This window comes from Eretmochelys imbricata, chromosome 1 (assembly GCF_965152235.1).
Source record: "Eretmochelys imbricata isolate rEreImb1 chromosome 1, rEreImb1.hap1, whole genome shotgun sequence".
NCBI lineage: Eukaryota > Metazoa > Chordata > Testudines > Cheloniidae > Eretmochelys > Eretmochelys imbricata.
The window spans coordinates 141,846,978-141,872,361 of NC_135572.1; the positions used below are offsets into that span (position 1 = coordinate 141,846,978).

At 39.9% G+C, this 25,384-nt stretch overlaps 1 protein-coding gene across 4 annotated transcripts in view; it reads right to left on the reverse strand.

Annotated features, from left to right (window-relative positions):
- Positions 1 to 25,384, reverse strand: part of RPS6KA3 (ribosomal protein S6 kinase A3) — a 126,569-nt gene that overhangs the window by 89,737 nt on the left and 11,448 nt on the right. For all 4 annotated transcript variants that reach the window (XR_013346108.1, XM_077816665.1, XM_077816655.1 and 1 more), the window contains exon 3: positions 2,421 to 2,537. Coding sequence is in view for 3 of the 4 variants with exons in the window: in XM_077816665.1 (XP_077672791.1) it covers positions 2,421 to 2,537 (117 nt within the window). In the remaining variant the exon portion in view is untranslated. The remainder of the gene's footprint in view (positions 1 to 2,420; positions 2,538 to 25,384) is intronic.

A 25,384-nucleotide genomic window follows, 5' to 3' on the forward strand; every position in this document is an offset into this window, starting at 1 on the left:
GAGACTAAACTCTTCGGGGGAGAACAGTATGTCCCCTGCTCTGTTTTACCCACATTATGCTGTATATTTCATGTTATAGTAGTCTCAGATGACGACTCAGCACACGTTCATTTTAAGAACACTTTCACTGCAGATTTGACAAAACATAAAGAAGGTACCAACATGAGATTTCTAAAGATAGCTACAGCACTTGACCCAAAGTTTAAGAATCTGAAGCGCCAAGTTCCAAAATCTGAGAGGGACGATCTGTGGTGCATGCTTTCAGAAGTCTTAAAAGAGCAACACTCCGATGCGGAAACTATAGAACCCCAAACACCAAAAAAGAAAATCAACCTTCTATTAGTGGCATCTGACTCAGATAATGAAAATGAACATGCATCGTCTGCACTGTTTTGGAATGTTATTGAGCAGAACCTGTCATCAGCATGGACGCATGTCCCCTGGAACGGTAGTTAAAGCATGAAGGGACATATATTTACGTGCCAGATGCACTAAAAATTCATATTGCGACACCGGTTACAACAGTGCCATGAGAAGGCCTGTTCTCACTTTCAGATAGGGTTGCCAACTTTCTAATTGCACAAAACTGAACACCCTAGCCCTGCCCCTTCCCTGACACCCCGCCCCCACCTCACTACATTCCCCCTCCCTTGGTAGCTCGCTGTCCCCCACCCACTCACTTTCACTGGGCTGGAGAAGGGGGTTAGTGCTCTAACTGGGGCCAGAAATTAGGGATTCGGAGTGCGGGAAAGGGCTGCAGGTTTAGGTAGGGGGATGGGGTGTGGGAAGGGTTTCGGCTCTTGGGTGGGGGTGCGGGCTCTTGGGTGGGGGTGAGAATGAAGGGTTTGGGGTGTAGGCTAGAAGGTGGGGGCAAAGGATTTGGAGTGCGGGAGGGGGCCGTGGTTGAGGCAGGGTATTGGGGGGGGACGGGCTCTGGGCTGGGGCTGAGGGGTTTGGGGTGCAGGAGGGGGCTCTGGGTTTGAGGGAGGGTTTCAGGGCTGGGGCAGGCGGTTGGGGCGCGGGCTTACCTCAGGAGGCTCCCAGTCAACAGCATAGCAGGGCTAAGGCAGGCTCCCTGTCTGTCCTGGCACCATGCTGCGCCCCGGAAGCAGCCAGCAGCAGGTCCGGCTCCTAGGCGGGGGGGGCCAGGAGGCTCAACGTACTGCTCTCACCTGCAGACACCACCACCCCAGCTCCCATTCACTGAGGTTCCCAGCCAACGGGAGTGCAAAGCCGGTGCTCAGGGCAGGAGCAGCACACAGAGCCCCGTGGCCCCCCCGCCTAGGAGCCAGACCTGCTGGCCACTTCCGGGGCGCAGCATGGTACCAAGATAGGTTGGGACTAGCCTGCCTTAGATCCGCAGTACCACCAACTGAACTTTTAATGGTCCAGTCGGTGGTGCCAACCGGAGTTGCCAGGGTCCCTTTTCGACCAGGCATTTTGGTCAAAAAACGGACACCTGGCAACCCTACTTTCAGGTGATATTGTCAACAAGAAGCAGGCAGCATTATCTCCTGCAAATGGAAACAAACTTGTTTGTCTGAGCAATTGGCTGATCAAGAAGTAGGACTGAGTGGATTTGAAAGATCTACAATTTTACATTGTTATTTTTGAATGCAGGTTTTTTGTACATAATTCTACATTTGTATGTTCAACTTTCATGATAAAGATTGCATTACAGTACTTGTATTAGGTGAATTGAAAAGTACTATTTCTTCTGTTCTTTTACAGTGCAAATACTTGTAATCAAAAATAAAGATTAAATGAGCACGGTACACTTCGTATTCTGTGCGGTAATTGAAATTAATATATTTAAAAATGTAGAAAACACCCAAAAATATTTAAATAAATGGTATTCTATTATTGTTTAACAGTGTGATTAACTGTGCGATTTTTTTAATCGCTTGACAGTTCTAAATTTCGTTATTAATTCAATGACTATAGGACCAAAGCCCATTTTCTGTAACACATGAACAAAACTAGAGCCATTCTACATTGTGAAATACTTTTTCCTTACTGATGGCCATTCTGCCTACCACTTGTTTTTTCTTTCAGGTCTGACAGTACGTTAAAGATACATGGAATGGATCTATTCAGGATGAATATACTCTTCCATCTTAATACTGAATATCTTAACTTCAGAAAACTTTTATACCAGAGTTGCACAAGGAGAGAATTCAGGAATCTTTTTGAGGTTTACAGAATAGCTAAATTTGGAACAGATTTACTGGTTTCAAAAGGATCTGCCTGAGCCTGAGCACTTTGTTAGTAAAGACCAATTTAGAAAATAATCTTGACCTGGACTAAGGCTTGAATATAAAAATCTGACTGCTATAAATATTTCACCCTTATTACTGTCCATTCCAAGGGCTTCTGACTTCCCTTTTGATAACCCACCCACAAAAATATGTACAACATACCTTTCCAAAAGAACCCTGTCCTAGAACCTTAAGAAGTTCAAACTGTGATGGGTCCGCTTTCTCATGTCCTTCCTTTACATGATGTGTTATTGCAATCTCTTTGATATTGCCTTCTTCCTGGCAAGGAAAACATAAGAAATAACTCTAGATTAATGTCATGCCTTCCAAAATATTTTGTAAACATCACAAATCTATTCACAAATATCAGAGATACTGAAACTGACCAGGTAAAACAATTAATAATCTAGAATTAAATCTAATCCTGGGGGATTTTGGAAGAAAGAGTGATGTTACATAATTCTATAGCCAATTCTAAGTTTGTATATGAAGAGTATAGAAATAACAGAAATCAGGACAATGAACAGAATGCGTCATCTGGAAAAGCAAAGGATGTGCAAATTTTCTCCCAAAGTTAAGAGACTTATGAAAAGTAAGCAGCCATCCAGTTTTTGAATTGCAGGATGGTACACTGAGGAATTATTACATGAACACAAAGTTAAGTTATTACTGGAGGTCACTTTTCAACAAACAGATACTTTATAAATGCATTTTTTTCCTCAAAATATGCAGCTTTAGTTGCTGCTTGCTGGCACATCTCTATTTTAGCTATACATTTGTAACCTCCTCCATCAATCACCACTGCAGCAGAAGCAGCAGAAGAAACCTTGAATAAGTTTTTAATCCACACAATGTTTGTATAACAGCTTATATTCCTCACACAGGATGTCCGTATTTCCTCATCTTGCACAAACGTTTTGGGGATTTAACAACTGTGTGTTGCTGCTTTCTCCCATTCCAAGTTTTTCAACGGGGCCCAATCCTATGACCTGTTTCAGTCGCAATGGCTGACACTGCAGGTTTCGGTCCCACATGTTTAAAAAAATTAAATGCCAAAAATGGACTTGGAGTTAGAGAGAACAGAGAGAAGAAAAGGGTCCTCCTTTCAAGATACTTACACTTAAGATTTTAAGTCATTTGGTAGAAGGCTTTGCTACTTTTTATTTCTTACTGTCCTCCCTTTCCTGTCTAAATGTTACCATACTTATTGTTCCTTTCCTGTTTGCATATATATTCTGTCCTCCTCCTCTTGAAATTTTTTTGGTGCTTTTAAATTCTCTCCCATTTCTATTTCTCATTCTTTCTTCTGCTTCTCATTCTTTTATAGCTTCCAGTGCCTTTTCTGCTCCAAACATGCCTATGGTGTGATCAGCCCAAAAATTCACTGACAGGACCAGGAGACACTCACGGATGCTCTTGTCAGGAACACAAAGATTTAAAGACAACCCCCAATCTTCTTGTTGCTCAGAAGCTGCTGCTCATTTTCATGTTTAAGATACTGTAAAATATGGTTTAACATATCACCACACTGACAATGGCCTTTTAAACACTGGGTTAAAAAGTAATTTTGCTGGAACCATGTTAAAACATTTTTTACAATCTTCATTTTTGTCATGGTAAAGGTCACACAAGCATGTTATAAAATAGCAGTATTAGCTTGGTAGATGTCTAGTATTACACTTTTAATTGTTCAAACAAACATGTTTTGGCTCAACTACCAAACAAAAATACACTTTTCATTAGGACATTAAGAAAAAAAGTACTAAAATCTTAAATTTAAATAAAAGTTTTAGCTATTTATTTAAATCACAATTAAGTGCAGAGATTTAAAAATCACCTTGATTTCAAAGTCTATCCACCTTGCCTACTAGCCATGGAATAAATCCAATAGCCAGAGGAGAATCCAAAGAGCTTAGTTCAAGACTTAACTGCTATAAATATGCACACAAACTTGTGCAAATAAAGGTTTAGAAGTGTGCCCAGTTGGAATGTTTCTAGAGATTAAGAAATGTGATCAAGCTGACCTCATCTTTCCAAATAAATAAGTATGCCCCTGCACATCAGGCATATCATCAAAAAATTAAGTCAATATTTCAGTGTAATATACTCTTACAAAAATGTTGTATGCTGGATACCTGAAATACACTGGTAGTGTAGTACTCTTTCCAGAACAGCACTACTCTTGCATACATGTTTATTTTAAAATAATTAACCTGAAAGGGATTTTATACATAATCACACTATTAGAGATAGAAATCTGAAGTCTTGTTAAAGCTTCTCTCAGAAGTACATTATAATGACCTAAATAAGGAAGCTCATCAGTTATAACAATTACTTATTGATTACTTACAACAAATTAAAATAAAAACCCTATCAACCTTTTTTTTGAAAAATCACATTTCACATTTCTGATAAGACTTCTGTTAATTCACAATGCTATCTTACATTTGCCAAATTAGAATTTGATCTTCATTATAGGCAAATCTTCTCTTCTGCATCTACCTCAAGAAAATAGTTTGGGCACTGGGGAACTCTGAGGGAAGACTGAACCAATCCTTACTTGGATCCATTCTTTGAAGGGTGCTGCAGATTTTTTAGCATTTTCTTCTAATGGGAGAGAGTGGTCAGCAGAAGGCTTCACATAGCAGTGAAATCTACCAGCCTTCTCTGTTCTTCAGTTTGCACACATTCAGGTAGAAAGCACCTGAGAATCAGGGCTCCTTGCTGCGAAAGAGCATTTTAAAACTGACAAGTTATCGTGAAAAGAAGACACAAATTGCACATCTTTTGGCACTGCTATTTCTTTGCCATCATCATCAGAACTTCTAAAACAGAATCATTTTCCACATTCTCATCCATTACTGGCAGCCTAAACAGCACTGACTGCAAGCTATCCAACTAATTAAGACAAAAGACAACAAACATGCCAAAACTACATTTAACTGCTTGTGCAACTTTCTCTACATTCTTACTTTTTTCCCCATGGACTGTTGTGGATAACATCAAAATTGCCTTTACAACTATTTTCTAATCTGAAAACATTTCCCCCCCCCCTTTGTTTTACCCCTCCCTCTAGTCTCTTCACTTCTTCTGAATCTGCTCCTCTTTCCCTCTTCTCCTCTGCTGTCTCCTTCATCCCCCTCTTCCTTTTTCTTTCCACTTTGCTTATCCCCTTCCAAGTAAATCTCCCTCCCCCTAAAAAACTGTGTAACACACTTGCTATCACCACATTGTTCGCTCTGTGCGCTATATTCCTTCCCCACAGTCTTGTGTCAGTCTTGTCTATTGAGACTAAGTTCTTAGAAGCAGGGATGGTCTACTGCTCCCTTTGTACCGTGCCTAGCACATGAGGGCCCCGTTCTTGGTTGGCCCTTAAGCACTATGGTAATAAACATGATTACATTATTATTAATCAAGGCCAGCAAAATCTAGTTGTATGTTTGTTCTCCAAATTTTGCACTTGTTCCATCTTTATGGTCTATCATCATAGATCTGCTATTTGACTAGATCTGGCTTTTTCAGCACTATTTCTGACAGTTCTATACATTTAAGTGCATGAACTACAGCTGAACATGTACATTTTACATGTGACCGCTTGAGCACAACAGATTTAGAAATGCACTGAAATTCCCATTCCCCCCCGTGTGTTCACAGACGGGCTTTTTTTTTTTTTTGAAAAACTCTTATTAAAAAGATCCAGAGTCATTAGTGAGTAAAATTAATCCTATTTACAGTTTACTTCTAGTCCTGCATAAGCATGTGGATGAACATACAGTGTGTCTACGGATCCTTTTCAAATTTACATATAGTATGGACTATAGAATAGAGAACCTGCACCCTTAATGTGCAATACAAGCTTCTCCCCTGCCCCCCCCCCTTTTTTTAAAAAATAGGAACACAGAAATAAGAGCAGATGTCGATTTCTGGTGCAAAATGGCTAAGAATGCTTACCGGACATTCCCCTAGCATCAGAAACTATCCATAAGGTGGTGTTTTTGGAGGGAAAAATATTTGTTTTAATGCGGTCGCCTTCCACTCTGTTGTTGTAGAGAGTATGACAGAAACACTCTGATAGAGTTATTCACAGGTGAACCTATACATTTTTAACCTTTAAATTAAGGGTGTGATTAGGGGATTAGGTACTTTTTAATCTTTCCACTGTAGTTTTACAAAATTCCAGGTGAGGGAATAGCACACTACAGAAGAATTGTCTGAGTATATACTGACTGTAGATATTTTCTGTTCCTGCACCAACCAGCTCTATGGAGACCTGGATCTCCACAGACTACATTATCTGCTCAGCTCAACAGAGGTGGTTGGCTAGACAACTGGCTTTACCAGTACCACTCTAGGAAACACAAATAAGGTGCATGAAACACAAGAAAGCAAAGGAATATTACTATCAAAGAAGAAACTTGATTTTAAACTAATACAGCAACTGTGAGTTAACTAGCTTTCATACCCATGGTTGCCCTGGGTACCCTGTTCCTCTCAGAAGATACCATTTACCCAATTTTTTTCTTAAGGCCTTCATACAACAGTGCATAACCTAATTCTGTCTCTGCGCGCCCATCCTGTGTGCTGAAGGAGGCATGAATACCATGGGAAAAAATGGTGTGTGTATTTAAGAGACTATCATCATGCAGATACCCACAGAGGCAGAATTTAGGTTGGTCAGTCAACCTCAAATTTTCTAATTCCTAACGTTTGAATGCTTGACTTTGCTACCTAAATAATATTCTTTAAACGTAGTTTTTTAAAGTAAGAGCTCCTTACTTGGGGGTGTGAATGTGTGTGCATGTTTTTAAAAGGAATAAACTCCACCCACCCTATCATCATCAGTGAATCTTAGGTCTTCAATACTGCAGCACAGATAGTTCTGTCATTCAAATAGTAGTAAACTACATTAATTGGCAGCTGTTATCCTGGAAGGGACAGGAAGTGGGAAGGAAAATGAGCCACTGAGGCCAGGTGCTGGGTATGACCGGGCTTTCTCTCTCCCTTCCTTCCCTGGGACTAGAGGAGCTCCTGCCTCACACAATAGCCCTCGAGAATAGAAAGGAAAAAATGGACTAGGTACTAGGTCTTGAGGAAGCCTAGCCTGTAACTCTCCCCCAACTTTTTCCACTCCCACTATGGCTGCTCTGACAGCTCCCAGTGTTCCTAGTGTGTTCTGCTGCAATAGTGGCATCAGCCCACACTTAGAATATTCATATTCAGTCATTTTGGCACAATTTTTCTGGAGTCTTGCAAATGACAAAAGGAAACAGATTTTCAACAGTTTGTATTCCAGCAAAGCCTTAATGTAATGTCACAAGACAAAGAACAGGCACTGCCCTCGCTCCAGCGGTTTCTCCATGTTGAACTCAAATGCCTGCTGCAAACAATGGATGTGTTAAAGCTCTCATAAACAAGGTAATCTTTTTTTTGTAATGGCATTAGGCAACTTAAACATAGTGGTTGCTACCAGCTCTCCCTACAGTGAGATTCACAGTTACTAAATAAAGTTTACAAGGAAACAAAATATAATATGACAATGAATTAATATTCATTTCTTTAACAGTATCACAGTGTGATGGTTAGGGCTTGTCTACATTGGGAACTTATTCCAGAATAAGGTAAGGTGTGAATTTAAAGCACTAAAGCTTTTCTGGAATAACTCCCTCTGTGAACACTCTTATCCTGGATTAAGAATATTCCCCCCACTCCCCCACTGTATCTTAACCTGTTTCCAAATATAAATTTCCCTTGCTATACAACTCTAAAAAAAAAAAAAAAGTACTGAATTCCCCTAAAGGTGTGCTATCACAATTACCCTAGATTTTGGAGGAGTTTGTATACTAATAAAGTAAAGGTGTGATGGAAACACACTAATGAGTTTATTGTAACATATGAGTCTCATCTGAGAGGCAACAGAAAAGCAAGAACATGCTTAAGTCTTTGCAGGATCAGAACTTAAGATTGTAAGCTCCTCAAGGCAACAACTACATCTGTATTCATATTTCACAGTATCAAATACAACACTGGTGCTTAAACAAGAACAGTGACACAGAAACAAAAAGCTAACTCAAAGAATGAAACACCTGGTGTACTGGAAGTTAATTTGTTCAAGAGGAGGAACATTTTCATTTTACTGTTTATTGATTCACAAGGGTGAAATTGACCAGAGAAATGTTTTTTTTAAACATGATTAACCATGCAAAATTCACCAATATAAGACTGATTAAATTTTTCTTTTGAGCAACTGGTCACAAACTGGACCAAAAACATACGGGAAAGAAGGGAATACTAGCTCACAGCTTTTAGGCTGCAAGATAAATACCTTATTCAGTTGTAGTGCTGGAAATATTCTAAATTTTGTGTGCATCTAGCAGTATTTCTATTCTAGTATTAAACTATATGCTTTCTTGCATATATTTTGTACTTATTTTACATTCGAGGCCAAATAAACATTGCTTTAATTTAAGATATCTGGACTCAGATGTGTATAGTGTTATTTTGGGAATACCTCTTGGGTAACCCATTAAGGGGGAGAACTGACCTCAGACCTTTAGGAGATGGAAACAGAAGAGCAAACTGTCTGAGCACTTTTCATATCGCTGAAAAATCCCAGAGAAGCAGGAGCCTTGAGGTTTGGTATTACATTATACATTATTCATATGTATTATCTGAATTTACACTGAAAGGTCAAAGAAGGTATTTGTTTTGAGTATCTTGTGCAGACTCACAGGTTCTTCCTAATTCTCATTTTTAATTCTCAACTTTCTTCAAAATAGCAGTTTTCATGTACTTTTTTTATTGAAGTTGTCCATAATTAGATCACGTTTCAATTCATTTACAAATATCTTGTTCACGAAAACTTTTTGTACATTATTTCGACCAATCCATCTAAAATACCCTATAACCAGTTGTAACTATAATAGTTATGCAGTTGTATCATTTGGACATTTGAATTTACAAACCATCACCTATGAACTCCCCCTAGGAAATTTTCAGTCATGGCACCTATGATGTAGTTTACAGTAAAGACTTTGACATAAAGGTTGTAAATTCTTACTATGTATTCATGGTCTCCTTACAGTTAATATACAATATTTCTGTAGCTATATTATTAATTTGCACTGATAAAAAATTAGAAAATTCATTGCTCAAATTTAACTAGTTTTCCCATCATCAGAATGGTAGTTCCAACTAGATTTTAAGATACCTAAGATTCTCTGCTTGTTTATGATCTAACTAATCAAATTAAAGCCACCAATTCAAATCAGGAACAGTTTGCTGTGGCACACTGAAGCCAAGCCTGGAGTATGAAACTTATTTCCCCAGGCTGAGCTTTTGAGGAATCTTTGAGACAAAGATATATATCCACAACATAGATCCTTTTTATAAGGAATCCATAGGAAGAGACTATGAAAAACAATTTTACTGAGATAACTACTGGCTCTGAATGCAACAGATTAATAAGGAAGCAGTTTAAAAATAATTTGGTTTTGTGAACATTGTTACTGAAAATGCTTTAATATGCCTGAATTCATAGTTAGTCTTCGTAGAGGAACTCTGAGACACACATTGCCTATGAAATTTAATAGTTTAGACAGTAATCATCTTGTCAGAAGATCAGTACATACATTTCAGATATTAGTTTTCTTGGAGAGAACAAATAAAACTATAGGAAATGCACTGGAGTCCACCATGCTTTATTATAACATTCAAAATATCAGCCCAGTAAAGCTGCTGTTGTCTAACAGAACAGAACAGTAATACCAGCTGTAAGCAACATGAGTTGATCTTGAGTGGTAACAAATTTAATATAATCCCTCCTCTTTCCACAATGCTAGACATTCCATCTGATGTCATTTTAACAATCACTTGTGCACACAAACAAGTGGTGACAATATTCCTCAGACTCTACCAAAATAAGCATTTTAAAAAAAATATTTTGATGGCAAGTTTACAAAAAAAAGTCATAAAAATTTTATATAAATTATAGGTCAGGGAGAAAAGGCAGGAAAAAGAGCTCAAAAGAAGTATAACGATGGTCAACATTTCACATGAACAAGAATAACCATTAACCACATCCTAGTCCTGCCTCCAGCCTAATTTTTGGATTTTAAGAAATATTCTTTTATATTTTGATTTATTTACATATTTTTAATTCCGGGTTTGGGTCACATAGCGTGACAATGAAGTTAGAAGTTCTGTTCATTTAATATCTTAAATGAATATGGAAAGTAGCTGGTGGTTTTACATTAATTACTGTTTGATGCTTGCTTGTATACTTTCCACCTGAACTGTGAACTACTGTAGCAATATGTACTACAGGTTGAGCCTCTCTAGTCCAGCACCCTTGGGACCTGACCAGTGCCGAACAAGAGGATTTGCCGAACCACGGGAGGTCAATATTGTAGCGAGTGAGTCTCTTTATTTTAATCTCGCTAAGGCGAATAAACAAAACAACGCTTGCAACACCGCCTAGCTAAGGCTTACTGGCTCTCTTCATAACAAAGTGTTAGTGTTGTTACACAATTTTACTGTATTGGCACAAGGAAATAAGTTGATAAAGCACAAAAAACATGAAATAAAATCATGCCGGACCATGGATGTTGCCGGACTAGAGAGTGCCAGACTCGAAAGATTCAACCTGTACAACAGAGTAGTAATGTTACTCACAATTTCTCTTCTTTGTTAGGCAAAGCATTAAAGGTTTGCAGAAAATGCAATAAGTTTACCGGTCAATAAAATTATAATTTTGTTTATGTTGATGAGAAAACATTAATATAATCTGGTATTAATATTTGAGTGTATGTGTAAAAACATTTTGAATACCCTTTTTTTCCCCTCCATATTCTAGAGATTAATCTAACAAAACACTCAACTGCCCATTTGCCTTAATTAAAAAAAGAAAAAAGGCCCCTGAAGATTTTCTGATGAGCCTTTCAACAGCCCTTCTGCTGACATTTTGTGCTGCTGTTTTGAAGTGACATTCAATGAAAAAATCAGACTGAACAATGTATATTCATAACACAAGACATTTAGTATCATAGTGGGATGTAGGCATCATTAATCAGAGACTGACATATTACTTTTACTGTACTGCATGTTTTATTACAGGATTGCAAATGGGTGAAGTGAAAATAGACCTAGATGGGCTTTTTGGAACTCTTCCCTCCTACATGTCCTATATAAAAGCTTGCCATTTTATCTTAAGATGCCTTTCAAGAGTTCTGTAAAGCTTTAAGTTTCTACATTAACTGCTACATGCATTTCTAATGTTTATATAACTGTCTTGTAAGTGTAAGCATCTCTGTTGGTTAAAGTAACTTGCTTGATTTGGTGACAGATTCTTAATAAGACCAAAGCAAAAGAGTACACTGATTTTTTTTATATTCCATATGTAATTAGAACGATGACGGCACAAGAAAATATTTAATAGAACATGAGTAAATTAGTAAACAATAACTACATTAATCTGTAATTTAACCATCACACAATTTCTGGCAAGTCAAAACACAGAAAATGTACCTTTATGAAAAAAAAGATGTAAAAATCCTCTTTCTCCAGTGCATTCACGCTCAATTCACAACGATTAAGCAAGTTATTTTTTTCCTAAGAAGCAAGATGTCAAATAAAACAAGCTTGTAATTCATTTAGTGAAAAAGTGGTTACTAATTTTTCGTAACTGTTGCTCTTTGAGACGGGTTGCACGTGTCCATTCCACTGTTGGTGTGCATGCGCCCCCTGCACAGCTGTTGAAAGTTTTTCCCTCGGTGGTTCCTGTCCGGGCAGCTTGAGCATCCTCTGCTGCTGCACTCTGCTGGCATCAGTATGAAGGGCCCAGGTGACCCAAGCCTCCTCAATTCCTTCTTTCCAGAAACTCCGGTGCAGAGGGGTAGGTGGATGGCTTGTGGAATGGACATGTGCAACATATCTCAAACAGTTATGAAAGGTTAGTAACCATTTTTTCTTTGAGTGACTACACATGTGTATTCCACTCTTGGCAACTCCCAAGCAGTAATATAGGTGGAGGAATCAAGAGTTCATGTACACACGGACTTAGAACAGCTCAACCAAATTTGGCATCATCTCTAGAGTACTGGGTGATAGTGTAATGGCAGGAGAAAGTGTGCACTGATGACCAAGTTGCTGCTTTACAAACGTCCTGGATAGGGATCTGAACTAGTAATACTGTTGAGGATGACTGCGATCTTGTGGAATCAGCAGTCAGTTTGACTTGTGGTGAAATGCCTGCCAGATCATAACAAGCGCAGATCAAGAAATAATCCAAGACAAAATTCTTTGAAAGGAGCCTGGAAGACCTTTCTTTGTTTGCTAGAGCCACAATCAGTCTGACAGACCAACAAAATTTGCATGTGGTTTTAGGTAAAAAACAGGTAAGTTGACTGACTTATGAAAATTTGAAAACTACTTTAGAGATACACCCTCATCTGGGTTTTAAGTAAATCTTATCTTTAAAAAAGACCGTATATGGTGGTTCAGATGTGAGGGCACGCAGTTCAGAGACCCTTCTGGCAGAAGTGATAGCAATTAGGAAAACCACCTTCCAAGAAAGACATAGTAAGGAGCACATTGTTAAAGGCTCAAATGTTGGTCCCATTAAAGCCTGGACAAAACCAAGTTCAGGTCTCAAGGGCAAATGGGTTCCCTTAATTGAGAGTACCACCTTTCTTTATCTGATTATCATAAACATTGTAAGGAGAGTGATCACTTTAGATAAGCTATTACCAGCAGGAGAGTGGGGTGGAAGGAGGTATTTTTTCATGCTTTGTGTGTATATAAAAAGATCTTCTACACTTTCCACAGTATGCATCCAATGAAGTGAGCTGTAGCTCACAAAAGCTTATGCTCAAATAAACTGGTTAGTCTCTAAGGTGCCACAAGTACTCCTTACCTTTCTTTAAGGAATCTGATGGTCATGTCATCAGAAAAAAAGAGTTATCCATTTGAGGGTGGAAAGCTGGTATTGCTGCCAAGCGAGGCCTGACAGAGGAAATTGCTAAGCCCTGTTGTTTCAGGTGCAGCAGACAGACTCCAGTTTGACAATCTCAGAGAGAACAGCTTCCATTTTGACAGGTAGGCAGCCCTGATGGAGAGTTTTTTACTACTTCCTCCAAGTAAGCCTGTTTTCTGAGATTTAGCCATGGAACTCCCAGGCCATTAGATGAAGGGACTGCAGGTTCGGGTGGAGCAGCTGACTGTGATTTTGGGAGATTAGATTCAGCTGCAGCAGGAATGAGACTGGAGATGCCACTGAGAGGTCCAGTACAGTGGAGAACCAGTGTTGGCAGGGCCATGCTGGGGCTATTAATATAGCCTAAGCATGGTTGGCACTTGACTTTTAGTAGCACTCTGGGTAGGAGTGGGAAAAGAAGGCATCTATGATTGAGCCCAGACCCTGGTCTTGGAGGGGGCAGAACTGGTGACATTTTCTGTTTGACTTATTTGCAAATAGGTCTATTTGGGGAGTCTTCCACTGCTGGAAAACGCATCTGGCTACCTCTGGGGGAAGAGACTACTCATGATGACTCAAAAATGACCTGCTCAGGCAGTCTGCTGACTTGTTCTGCATCCCTGGAAGATGAGAGGCCTCAAGGTTGATTGAATGGGCTACGCAAAATTCCCACAGGTGAACTGCTTCCTAACAAAGGAGGGATGAGTGAGCTCCTCCCTGTCTACTGAAGTAAAAAATAGCTGCAGTGTTGCCTGTAAGAACAAAACAGGTTTCTCCCTCTCATATGAGGAAGGAAAGCCTGACAGGCAAGATGAATCACCCAGAGTTCTCTGATGTTGATATGAAGAGAGTTCCTTCAAAGGACCAAAGAGCCTGACTTCAGAGGCATGAGGTCCCCACCCTACAGCCGAGAGTCACTGAGGGTTGAGGGCAGATGAAGGGGACACTACACAAACATTGAGAGGGTCCAACCACCAATTCAGGGAAATTAGTATTCATGCAGGAACCATGTGCACAGCATCCAGCTGAAGATGGCTTAGCAAGTACACTGAGGTCAGCCATATTTGGAGGCGTCTGAGATGCAGTCTCATGTTGTACTACATATGTGCATGAAGGCATGTGCCCTAGGAGCGTCATGCAGTTTGGGGCTGTTTTGACTGGAGAAAGCTTCAGGTGTCACTAGAGATTGGAATCTTGACTGGGAAGGATGCTCTGGCCTGGGTAGAGTCCAACACCATCCATATAAACTCTATACTGTGTACTGGGCACAGGGTAGACTTGCCTGCATTGATCTATAGGTCTAGGGCCTTGAATGCTGACTGAATGAGTCGAATGCTGGATATAACCTGGGCTTTGGACTGACCCCTGACTCGCCAGTCATCCAGATAAGGGTAGACCTGCACTCCTAGTTTCCTCAGGAACTCTGCTTAGCTATGCATTTTGCAAACACTCAAGGAGCTGCAGGGAAGCTGAAAGGAAGCACCACAACTGGTAATGTGAGTGCTTCGCTACAAACCTAAAGCACTTTGTGTGCCCGTGGTATACTGACACATGACAGTAAGCGTCTCTTAAATCAAGGGCAGTATACCAGTCTCCAGACAGGGAATGCCAGGTTGACCATACAGAACTTTCTCTTTGAGATAGCTGTTAAGCTGATGCAGGTGTAGAATAGATCTGAGACTTCCCTTTGCTTCCGGGGTTAGGAAACAACAGGAACAGAAACCCTTCCCTCTTAAATTCTGTGGAACCTCCTCTTTCTCACCCATCTGAAGGAGAGATGGAACCTTCTGCACCAAAAGTTCTTCATGAGAGGGGTCCCTGAAAAGGGAAGGGGAGGCAGAAATAATCTGAAGGGTGTATCTCACTTCTCCAGTGCTCAACATCCTGCAGTCTGGGCTAATACAGAACAGCTCTGAGGATGGGAAACGTTGGACCCGACCTCCAATTAGAAGATGACTCTCCTTCCTCTCACCACAGAGGCGCAGTTTCAGACAGTTCTAGTGATCAGTGCCGAACTGGAGAGGCCCACAGAAAAGCAAGCACCATGGGTTTTCCTTTTGACAGTACTGAAGGGCCACCCATCAGGTGTACACGAGGCTGGCACGGTACTGAGCGAGGTAGTGTTCTTGTTGGGTTGATGCACCAATAGCATCAACTCTCGTACTGCCAAAGATACCAGCACCAACAGGGTCAAGAGTTCCCTGGCAGCCGCAAGAACCTCTGGTGTGGTCAGTATCAAGACAATGTTGGTACAGTGCGGTGATTTGCACATGGGAGGAACTCCTTTTGGCTCTGGACTCAGCAAAGCCTGCCTACGTGTGGAGTCAATGATGCCATTTTCTGCAGTACCAAAGCAGGAGTGCTTAGACTTAGACCACACACTATTCTTAATCATATGCCTACCAGACTTCAGTGCCAAGGATCTTGCCCTTTCGGCAGTCTGCTTCTTATAACTCTTCTTAGGCACAGGCGATGGTGAATGGTACTGGGACTCCGGCACGGTAGGAAACACACTCCTTACTGACGCTCAGGCACTTGGTGCCGAGTCTGACCAAACTGGCTCAAATGGAAGTCTGAAGGCCACTTCCAGGAGTAGAAAATCTTTAGCCTTATGCAAGGCTTAAAGTCGCTGCAAATTTTTTAATGATCTCTGATATCAGCTTCCCTAAGGCACTTTAAACAACTTGAGTGCAGGTCGCTCATGGACATACCTTATTGCAGGAAACAAAGGGCTGGAATCCCGGTGATCAAGGCATTCCTTGGAACTGAAATTGAAAGAAACTCTCAGACAGGGTAAAACCTAACTCATCTCTAATAACGTGATAACCACTAACTTATTTACAATAAAATACAAGAGAACTCTCCACTCAAAATCCAGAAGAGACCCCCTGGGTCTTTCACCTGCACAAATATGGAAGTGAAGAACTCTCAAGAATTCCAGGAATAGGCAGTTCTAGTGGAGTTTAGTGGATTTCTTTCATTTCCTTTGTCTTTGCAGTATGAGATCTCTCTTCAAGCTTCATGAATAGTGTTTAGATTAGGTGAAGAGGTGCCTACCTCCATGGATTAAGTAACAGAAGTAATAGTTTCCATCCCTCTCACGTTTGACCCCCAAAACATTCAGGACTTTAAAGATGAAGACCAACACCATTCCTTGTCTTTGGAAGGGAACAGTTCAGACACTTGAGACCAAGTCTTGTGCGCACAAGAAAAAGGCACTGGGTCCACAAAGGAGCAGCTCTAAAGCAAGCTGTAAGTACTGTGCCAACAGTTCGGCATTCTTTAGATATTGTAGCACATCACTGGAAAATCTGTTAGGTCTGAATTGGGAGACTGAAAGAGATCTGAGAATTTTTGCTCTCAGAATACTTACTAACAACTGTTAGCTTGCTAAACCTATTTCCTCCAAAACAACATATGGGACCACGACAAAAGATCTAGGGTCTGTCAATTTATATTTTATGGTGAGAGAAATGAGATATGGATGGCCATAACAGGCACATCTGAACCTGCATGCTGACCCAGTTCTGGACACAGGATTACACCCTTGAGTTTGTATGTGAACAGCAAGCATTGCTGACAAGCTGACCAAAGAATGGTCAGAGGAGAGAACTGTTTCAATGAGATGTTATTCACAATTCTTTTTCTCTCTGCAACTCAGAAGAAATTCCTTTGTTGAGATTACAGGTGATTACTATTGTAATTTCACACAGCTTTCTCATACACAATTTCCATACCCAGATGTGGCCCTCAGGCCAAAATGTTTGCCCACCCCTGCCCTAAAGGAAGGTGTTGAACGTTAAAGAGTTTTTGGAACATATTCCCCTCTAATCCACTTTTGGTCAAGGTGAACAGATGGAAGTGGCCAATCCCAGTGAGTTATGTTGCTATCAGACCTCAATAGGCAAACGCAAAAGACAAGCTGAAAGACCAAGCTGGAGATGTGAGCTGTTGTTGGTAACAGACATTCAAAAAACTATTAGATTAATATTGTAATGCCAGAAAGGGCATTTGTGATCAATTAGTCTGATCTCTGGCAACAGTCTATAGATTTTCACCAAGTGATACCTGAATCAAGCCCATTACTTCCGGTTGAGCTAGAGCATGTATTTTAGAAAGACACTCAATCTTGATATAAACATTTAAAGTGATGACAAATCCACCACGCCCCTTGGTAAGTTTTTCCAAATGTTATTTATCCTCACTTAAAAACTGGCACTTTAATTCTAGTCTGAATTTGTCCAGCTTCTGCTTCCCTGAGCTGATCTTCTTATGCCCCTTTCTGCTACATTAAAGTGCCATCTACTATCTGAAATGTTTTCCATGTGCAGGTACTTATAAACTTTGATCTAATCACCGCTTAACCATTTCTTTGATAAGCTAAACAGACTTTGCTGATTAGTCTCTCATTGTAAAGCAGGTTTTCCAGACCGTAAATTATTCTTCTCTCTTTTCTGAATCCTTTCCAATTTTCAGCATCCTTTTTTGAAGTGTTGACAGTAGAACTAGACACAGTACTCCAGTAATGGTTCACTAATACTGTATACAGTAGCAATACCACCAACCTACTTCTAATATTTTCCTGTTTATACATACAAGAACCACATTTGCTCTCTTAACCACTGCACCATGTGCTCATGTTTAGAGGGTTTATTCACCATGACCTAGAAGTCCTTTTCTGAGTCACTGCTTTCCAAAACACAGTCTCCCATCTTGTCAGTGTGACCTACATTCTTTGTTTCTAGATGTACAACCTTGTATTTAACTATTAAAATTCAGGTTTAAGTAAGACTAGCATATAGTGTGAATCAGATGGCTCTCTAAAACTGAGAAGACAGTTACACTCCAATTAATTTGGGTCATCTGCAAACGTTACCAACAATATTGTTTTCTTCCAGATCATTAATATATTGAATATCAATGAGGCAAGTCCAGATCCCCATGGGTTTACTACACGGGTGATGTTGATGGCCTGTGAAACGCAGAAGATCAGACTAGAATATCTAGTGGTCCCTTCTGGCCTTAAATTCTTACTAGAATCTCTTCCATTGGATGATTCCCCATTTAAAATTATATTGAATTCTGAAATCTGTTAGTTGAGACAGCTTTTAAAATCCAATTGATACAGGCCACAATTTAATTTTGTAGAGAGCTAGTTTTTAAATTAGAATGTCTGGATCACAATTAGGGAATCCTTACCTTATTTTTGTAGATCCAATATCCATTTCTATGTAAATGGGAACCAGAAACCAGACATTGAGACTGAGCTCCTCTGCTGGTTTGGTTTCCAACAAAAAAGGAGTTATAAAAAAAAATGTAAGAACTGTCAACTTTCTATAAGAACAAAAGATAAAAGACCAGCTCTAAAATGAAAATCTATTTCATAACTAAATATGAGTTAAACTATTGCTGCAGAGTTGAAAACTTACCTTTTCCCCCATAGCACTTATTAATAGTTCCTGCCACGGAGAGCAACAGTTTGTTATTGTAATGTACACTGTACTTATTGGTCAATGTTGTTTTTTATTAAAAGTAACATTACTAGAGTTAGTCAGGCATGAAGGGTTAGTCTGTGTTTGGAAGTGTTATCTGGACAGCCATAAAGGATAGAAACTTTTTTTTTACAGGAAAGCTTAGATTCTATGAAAGGTAATAGCAGAAAAAAGTTTTACTCACTATGGGCAAATGGATTTTTTCAAGTCTTATGAGTATTCATCAACAGAAAAGATATGAATGAAACTATATAATGGTAACTATATGAAAAGAGAAGCATTGTGGGAAGTTACCTGGGTCTGTTGCAAGCACGGCTGGAAGTTTCCTCTGCCTATTTATTTTAACCCCTGAATGCATTTACCAATTACAATTACTACATCTGGCAAAGTTCTGTGATTTATACTGAAAATACACTATATGAAATTTCTAATAGAAAAATAATAATATAGGGAATAATTTCAACATCATTTAGTACATTTAAAGTGTCTGTTAATGAAGTTACATAATAATAATGTTCTGGTACCCCACTGTTAAGGACACTAATCCTACAGAATGATATCAAGCGGTTTTAAAAGGATGACTCAATGTTGGCACAGCGCCCTGACTCATACATAATTTCCTTTTCCTCCCCTCCCTTAAGTCAGGAAGTCTCCTAGATGCATTTACTTTCTGTAGCTTGCTATGAATGTCAGGACAAATCACTTCAGTGCTATCTAGAAAACTAAAATACCCCCCTAAACAAAACTTTGTAAAAGCAAACAAACTGTACAAAATGCAAACCAGTCATCTTTTATCTGATATGCCAGAGTTTAAGAAATGTTTTTTGCATTAAAAACAAAATTAAAGTGCGTATAGTGTGGTAACACTGTTACGTGTGTTTTTAAAATAGCAATCACACTCCATATAATCCTCTAAACTTCAATCTAAGTTACACAACTTCAACTATGTGAACATAGCTGAAGTTGACATACTTAGATTGACTTACTATGGTGTCTTCACCACGGTGAGTCAACTGCTGCCTCTCCCCCATCGACTCCACCTGCGCCTCTTGCAGCAGTGGAGTACAGGAGTCGATGGGAGAGCGCTCAGGGATCGATTTATTGCGTCTAGATTAGACGTGATGAATCGACCCCCACTGGATCAATCGCTGACCGCCGATCCGTTGGGTAGTGTAGACATACCATAGATAAGGCCCTCTGGTCACATATCTGGTTCCAGCAGTGCTGGGAGAGATGAACTCTAAAGATGCTTCTTCCCTCAAAGTTCCTTTGGTCTCCAGACTTTGAAGTACAGAGACAGGGAGAAGGAGGAGGTAACTAAGTTCCCCAGGTACAGCAGCAGGGTGAAATCCCACTGCTAAGGGTGAAGTAGAATTTCAGGATCAGTTGTAAAACTGTACAATTTCTATGATCATCTAGTTAATCTAGGTATTATTCATAAAAAAACTACATTATATTTTAAAACTACATATTTTTCTTTCGACAAAACAATACAAAATTATCGCATGAACTAGACTATGGATGTCAGCATAGGAAAAAACCATTCAGGGTATAACTTGCATTTCCTAGTGATTTCAATGGAAAGTTCACAAATTTTGATCCTATTCTTTGTGAGCACTTTCAGTGAAAGCAGTTAAACATTCTTTCTATTAAAAAGAGAAATTCAGCTCCCAGTGAGGTTAGAAAAATTTCCTGAACATATGCAGTACCCACAAATTTAGAGAAAAATGGAGGGAGTATCAACCCGATGACAGAACAACAATATTTTATTTAGAGTCTACTGCTGCTGACACCACACACACACACAATTTCTATTTTTATTAATTTGACAAAAAAACTATTTTAGAGGTATACTAAAATTTATCCTGCCTGAGCAACAGCATATACACAGTGGTTTGGTCAAATGAATTATATTACAAATTCCTCTATGGAACATTTCAAAGCCCTCAAAACTTCAAATATATAGCAATGCTGCTAAAAAAAAGTAGCAAGTCAATCTTGGCCAATTTTCTGTTTATCAATTCCATACAATTTTGCATTTTAATTTTTAAAAACATTTTAAAAAGTAATACCAGCATCCTAAGACACACGAGCAATTCTTCAAACTGAAAAATGCTTAGACTCATTGGAGGAACAGTCAGGCAATATGAAAATTCGTTTTTGAGCTTCAGAGACAATAAAATTATAAATATGTTATGGTATGTATTTACATAGGAATATTGCATATATCTTTATGACTAGAAAATTGTGTAGGAGAAAACAATTGTGTGCCTAGAAGGTTCCGTTAAACTATGTAAAAAAAAAAAGAAATAAAAAATGCACAATTTGTTAAAGTTAAAAATTGCTGTCTTTGGTACCATTTAAATTGAGCTAGGCATATAATCTCTTAAAATCTTAGCTATAATCCAAGCAAAAACGTGTCACTTTTCCTTATAAGCGGTCGGCTACTAGCTTCTTAATATTTAAAAGGAAGATATTTAATATCATTTATAAACTAAAATTCTTTGAGTTATATTCCAAGATACGTTAAACTGCATTTGTATAGTACTTTGCAAAAATGTCAAAAGCTAACTACTAAGTATTAAGTTTAAAACAAACCTGGAATTTGACCCAGGAAATTGTAAAATATGCTGTTAACAGTCAAAAATATTCCTGAAGAAATGCTACTCTGAACTTAAGTTTAACAGAAGGTGAAGGTTTCCACTACGTTTTAAAAAATATATGAATTGAATACATAAATAATAAATTTAGAGAGATCAGAAGTTTACGAGTTAGTTCAAACATAGATGTAGTTCACAGAGCAGTAAATATCACAATCCACCTTAAAAATTATCAGTTTAACTACAGTTTCCACAATGCAAAACTTTTGTTCAATTATTTCAAATTAGAAACCAAACTTACCCGAATAGAGCGAATACGTAGAGCCAGAAACTTAAACATGGCTAAGAAACCATAATGTTTAAATTTTCTGAGTGATCCTAAGTTTAACAGAGAAGACCAAACCCTAATGTTCTTGCTGCTACTAGCTGTTCCAGCAATTAGAAAATTTCCTGTCAGGCGAGTCAGATACTGTTAGAAAAACGAGACCTGATTTCCCCTTCCCTCCCCTTCCCCCGCCCCCTGTGGTAAAGAAAGAAAAAAATGGAAGGCAGTAGTATTCATGTAGCTGATAGTGTGGAGATCAGCACAGGAAGCCTACTAAGTAGACTGATAGCAAAATGCTGTTGCAGATGTTAAGATGCTATTTATTCCTGGTTCCCCCCCTCACAAAAAAAAACAAAAAAAAACTCAGAAAATAAAGTTGCTAAACAACATACTAACTGTTAAGCCAAACAGGAATACTAATTTAAAGTTTATCATGTGATATTCATATTTTATATGAGTTTGTCTGAACATTCAACTAAGAAGTATTTTAAAGGTATAGTAAATCAATATTTTTTTAGCTTCCTTTCCAAGGGAATGCAGTTTGCTTATACAGTTCATTTATAATCATTTACGCATGCATGCAGAGGATTGGAGAAATAAATTCACCTAGGTGAGGAGGGCCATGTGCAAGGCCCTCTGCACCACGTAAGTGCTGTGTAGGGGCTGCACAGCCATGCACTGGACCTGTCCACTCTCTATATGTTGCAGAAAAGGTCTTTGTACCACCACGATACAGAAGACAACACTGGGGTCAAGCCAGGAGTAGGGCTGCATGTACTCATTTATTTGAATCTAATGACCGAATGCAATTGGTTGGCTTCTCCACAAACATTATCCTTTAAAGAGAGTATCACGTAGTTTTTACCTATTTAACCACTTTAAAATATTTTTTTTTAAAAATGCGCCCCCGACATCTGGCCTAGCAGCTATGTCTAAGGCACAGTGCTTGATAAAAGTAAGTTACTCCACATTGTTGCCTTGCAGGTCTCCGATATTGGCACATCTGATCCAGACAAAAATCGCCTGAGTTCTGGTGCAGCAGGCATTGATGTTCAGTACCAGCCAACTAGTAACACAAAGATGCACTGCGTGATCCTGTCACAGTCAGTCTCGGTCAGGCAGGACTCTAGCGTGTGTAGTGTGCCCTCGGGGTGGGGAGACGCTATCACCAGGGCAAAAAGCCTCCTCGGCTTCAGTGCTTCCTGTATCTGACCTCAGATCATTCAGCAGCACCCAGTTCACACCATGAGCTTCCCACAGTGAGTCCACCTGGAAAGGACATCTGGGGAAGACTTACATGAACCAAAGAGGCCATCCATCCCAACTTTGCAGTCAGCAGTGACTCTCAGCCAGCGTTGTAAAACAGAAGGGTTTATTAGTCAACAGGATCACAGTGTAGAACAGAGCTTTTCAGCACAGAAATCAGGAACATTCAGCAAAGTCCACCTTGGAGGGATCCAGACCCTAGAGACCAGGGCTCTCCCTGAGTCCCAAACCAGGACACTGCCTAGCTTCCTGCAGCCAGCCTCAATCAGGACCTGCTGCCCCGCCTCCTTCGTCTCTTTCCTGGGCAAACAAGTCACCTGGCCTGCACCTCTAATTTTGTTCTCCAACACTTCCGGCTGATTCTTGCAGAGGAGGGGGCCCAACCATCAGTTGCCAGGATACAGTGTCGGCCATTCTCTGTGCCCAGGCAATCGTCAGTCACGCCTGCCCTCTAGGGGTCTCTGCAACGATCACACACTCTTATCCCACCACCAACATAGGGGAAACTGAGGTACACACAGTATTCAGACAAAACATTAAGAACATTTCCACTTCTTCATAGATCCATTTTGAGATTCTTTGTGAGGAGATAGTTTGGCCTTCTGAATGCGCTAGTTTAACCAGAAAGAGACAGTGCAACAGCTTTGTCCTTACAATGAAGTATGGTTAATACAGCCAAAGCAGCAAGATACAATTAAGCAGAGGTGTAAGGACTTCCATCCAAAGGCTTTTTAATACAAGAAGTATTTGACTTTTCATGCTGGTCTCAAAGTCTAAATTTATTACTAGGATCTGAGGAGCTGTTTGCACCTCTTAAAAAGATGATAAAAGCACAAAAAGAACCAGTGATGCTGACTTTCATAGGAGTATTATATTAGGATGCATCAGTGAGATGAAATTTGCTGCAATACTTCTTTACTTTCATATACGTCATTAATATGTCTGACACACATGTACACCTAGAGAGCTATTACAGATTTCATCTATTCTAAAAATACAATATTATGATATTAAATACTAAATATCGTCTCCCCCCCAAAAGAAGGATTACTTACCAGTACAGTAACTGGAGTTTTTACATGTTTTAACACTATGGCCACTCCACTATCGGACGTGCTACTGCCCGTGCCCAGGCACTCCTGATTGGAGATTTTAGCCAGTAGTGTCCACAGATCCGTGACTGCACCCTACACCCTCTTGTGCTCTGGTAGGAGGGTATATTGGAAGAGGAGGACCAGCCATTTCTCAAGTTCCTTCTCAACTACGAAGCCCAAAGAGACTCCGCAGCAGAAGGGAAGGAGAGTAGGTGCTGGAGCACCCACACAGACAAAAGATCTCTAAGAACATCTCAAAGAACTTCATTTACTCTACAGGTAAGTAACCTCTCTTTCTTCTTTGAGTTATGGTTCCGTATACATCTTTAAGGACTATCAAGATTGGTCCCTGGTGTAATGTGCAGTCACTCTAGGAAGGGGATGCACCTCAAAATCTTTGTAATAAGCTTGAATACAGTGTGAAACACACTTAGAAAGTCTGAGTAGAAATCAGTTGTCTTGTCATTCTCTCAGTGAAGGAGATGAAGAGTCTGGGGGAAGTCCTGAAAGGCCCAGTTCTCTTGAAATAGAAGACAAGGGTCCTTCTTAAGTCCAGGGAACGGAGCCTAGGCTCCTCCCTCAAAGGATGAGGCTTTGGGTAAAATACTGGTCGTCAAATGTCCTGATTGATATGGATTTCTGAGGAGACCTTAGGTAGGAAGCAAGAATGGGGCCACAAGGGCACCCACAGTAGAAAGTCATATGAGGGAAGTCAGCCATGAGTCTCCCATGGGAGAGGAGCCTGGGTTGTACCTGCGGGCCTAAACAGAGGTCCATGGGAACCTGGGAACGCACCACAGATGATGGTAAAGTATGGTCTGTGCGCTCCATGTGTATTCAAGCTGAGGATGGTACGAGACGGTGCAGAAGTATGGTCAAGAGCATTTTGTGGCTGCGACCCAAAATGGCAATTCTGGAGCACGGGCTGAATAAGGCTTCTTAGAGAAGTCCCTGCTCCTAGAGCCCTTATGTCTAGAGGTCTTCGATTCTGGTACCCATGATGGTGCTGATCAGGTTGATTTGCTAAAAGACTTCTCATGGTGGGGTATGCTAGAAGTCTTCCTGATGGGGGGGGGGGGGGAGAGGGAGGGAGGGTGTGTCAGCTCACCAGGTCACAGACAGAGCAACTAGCTTGCCTGTTGAGGCTCTCCAAAGATCTCCATTACTTTACAGCTTGCGTTGACTTCTCCAGAAGGAAAAGTTTCAGCCTCATTGCCCTTGTTCTCTGGGTGGGCTTGGAAAAAAAACCGTCACACAGATAATCATCCAAGAATGTGTCCTTCCCCACAACATATCAGGCATTAAGAGTGACCATTTTTGATGGGTAAGGAAATGTCATTTGAGACCTCTTAAATTCTGGTTTCTTGGCTTTTGCCATGA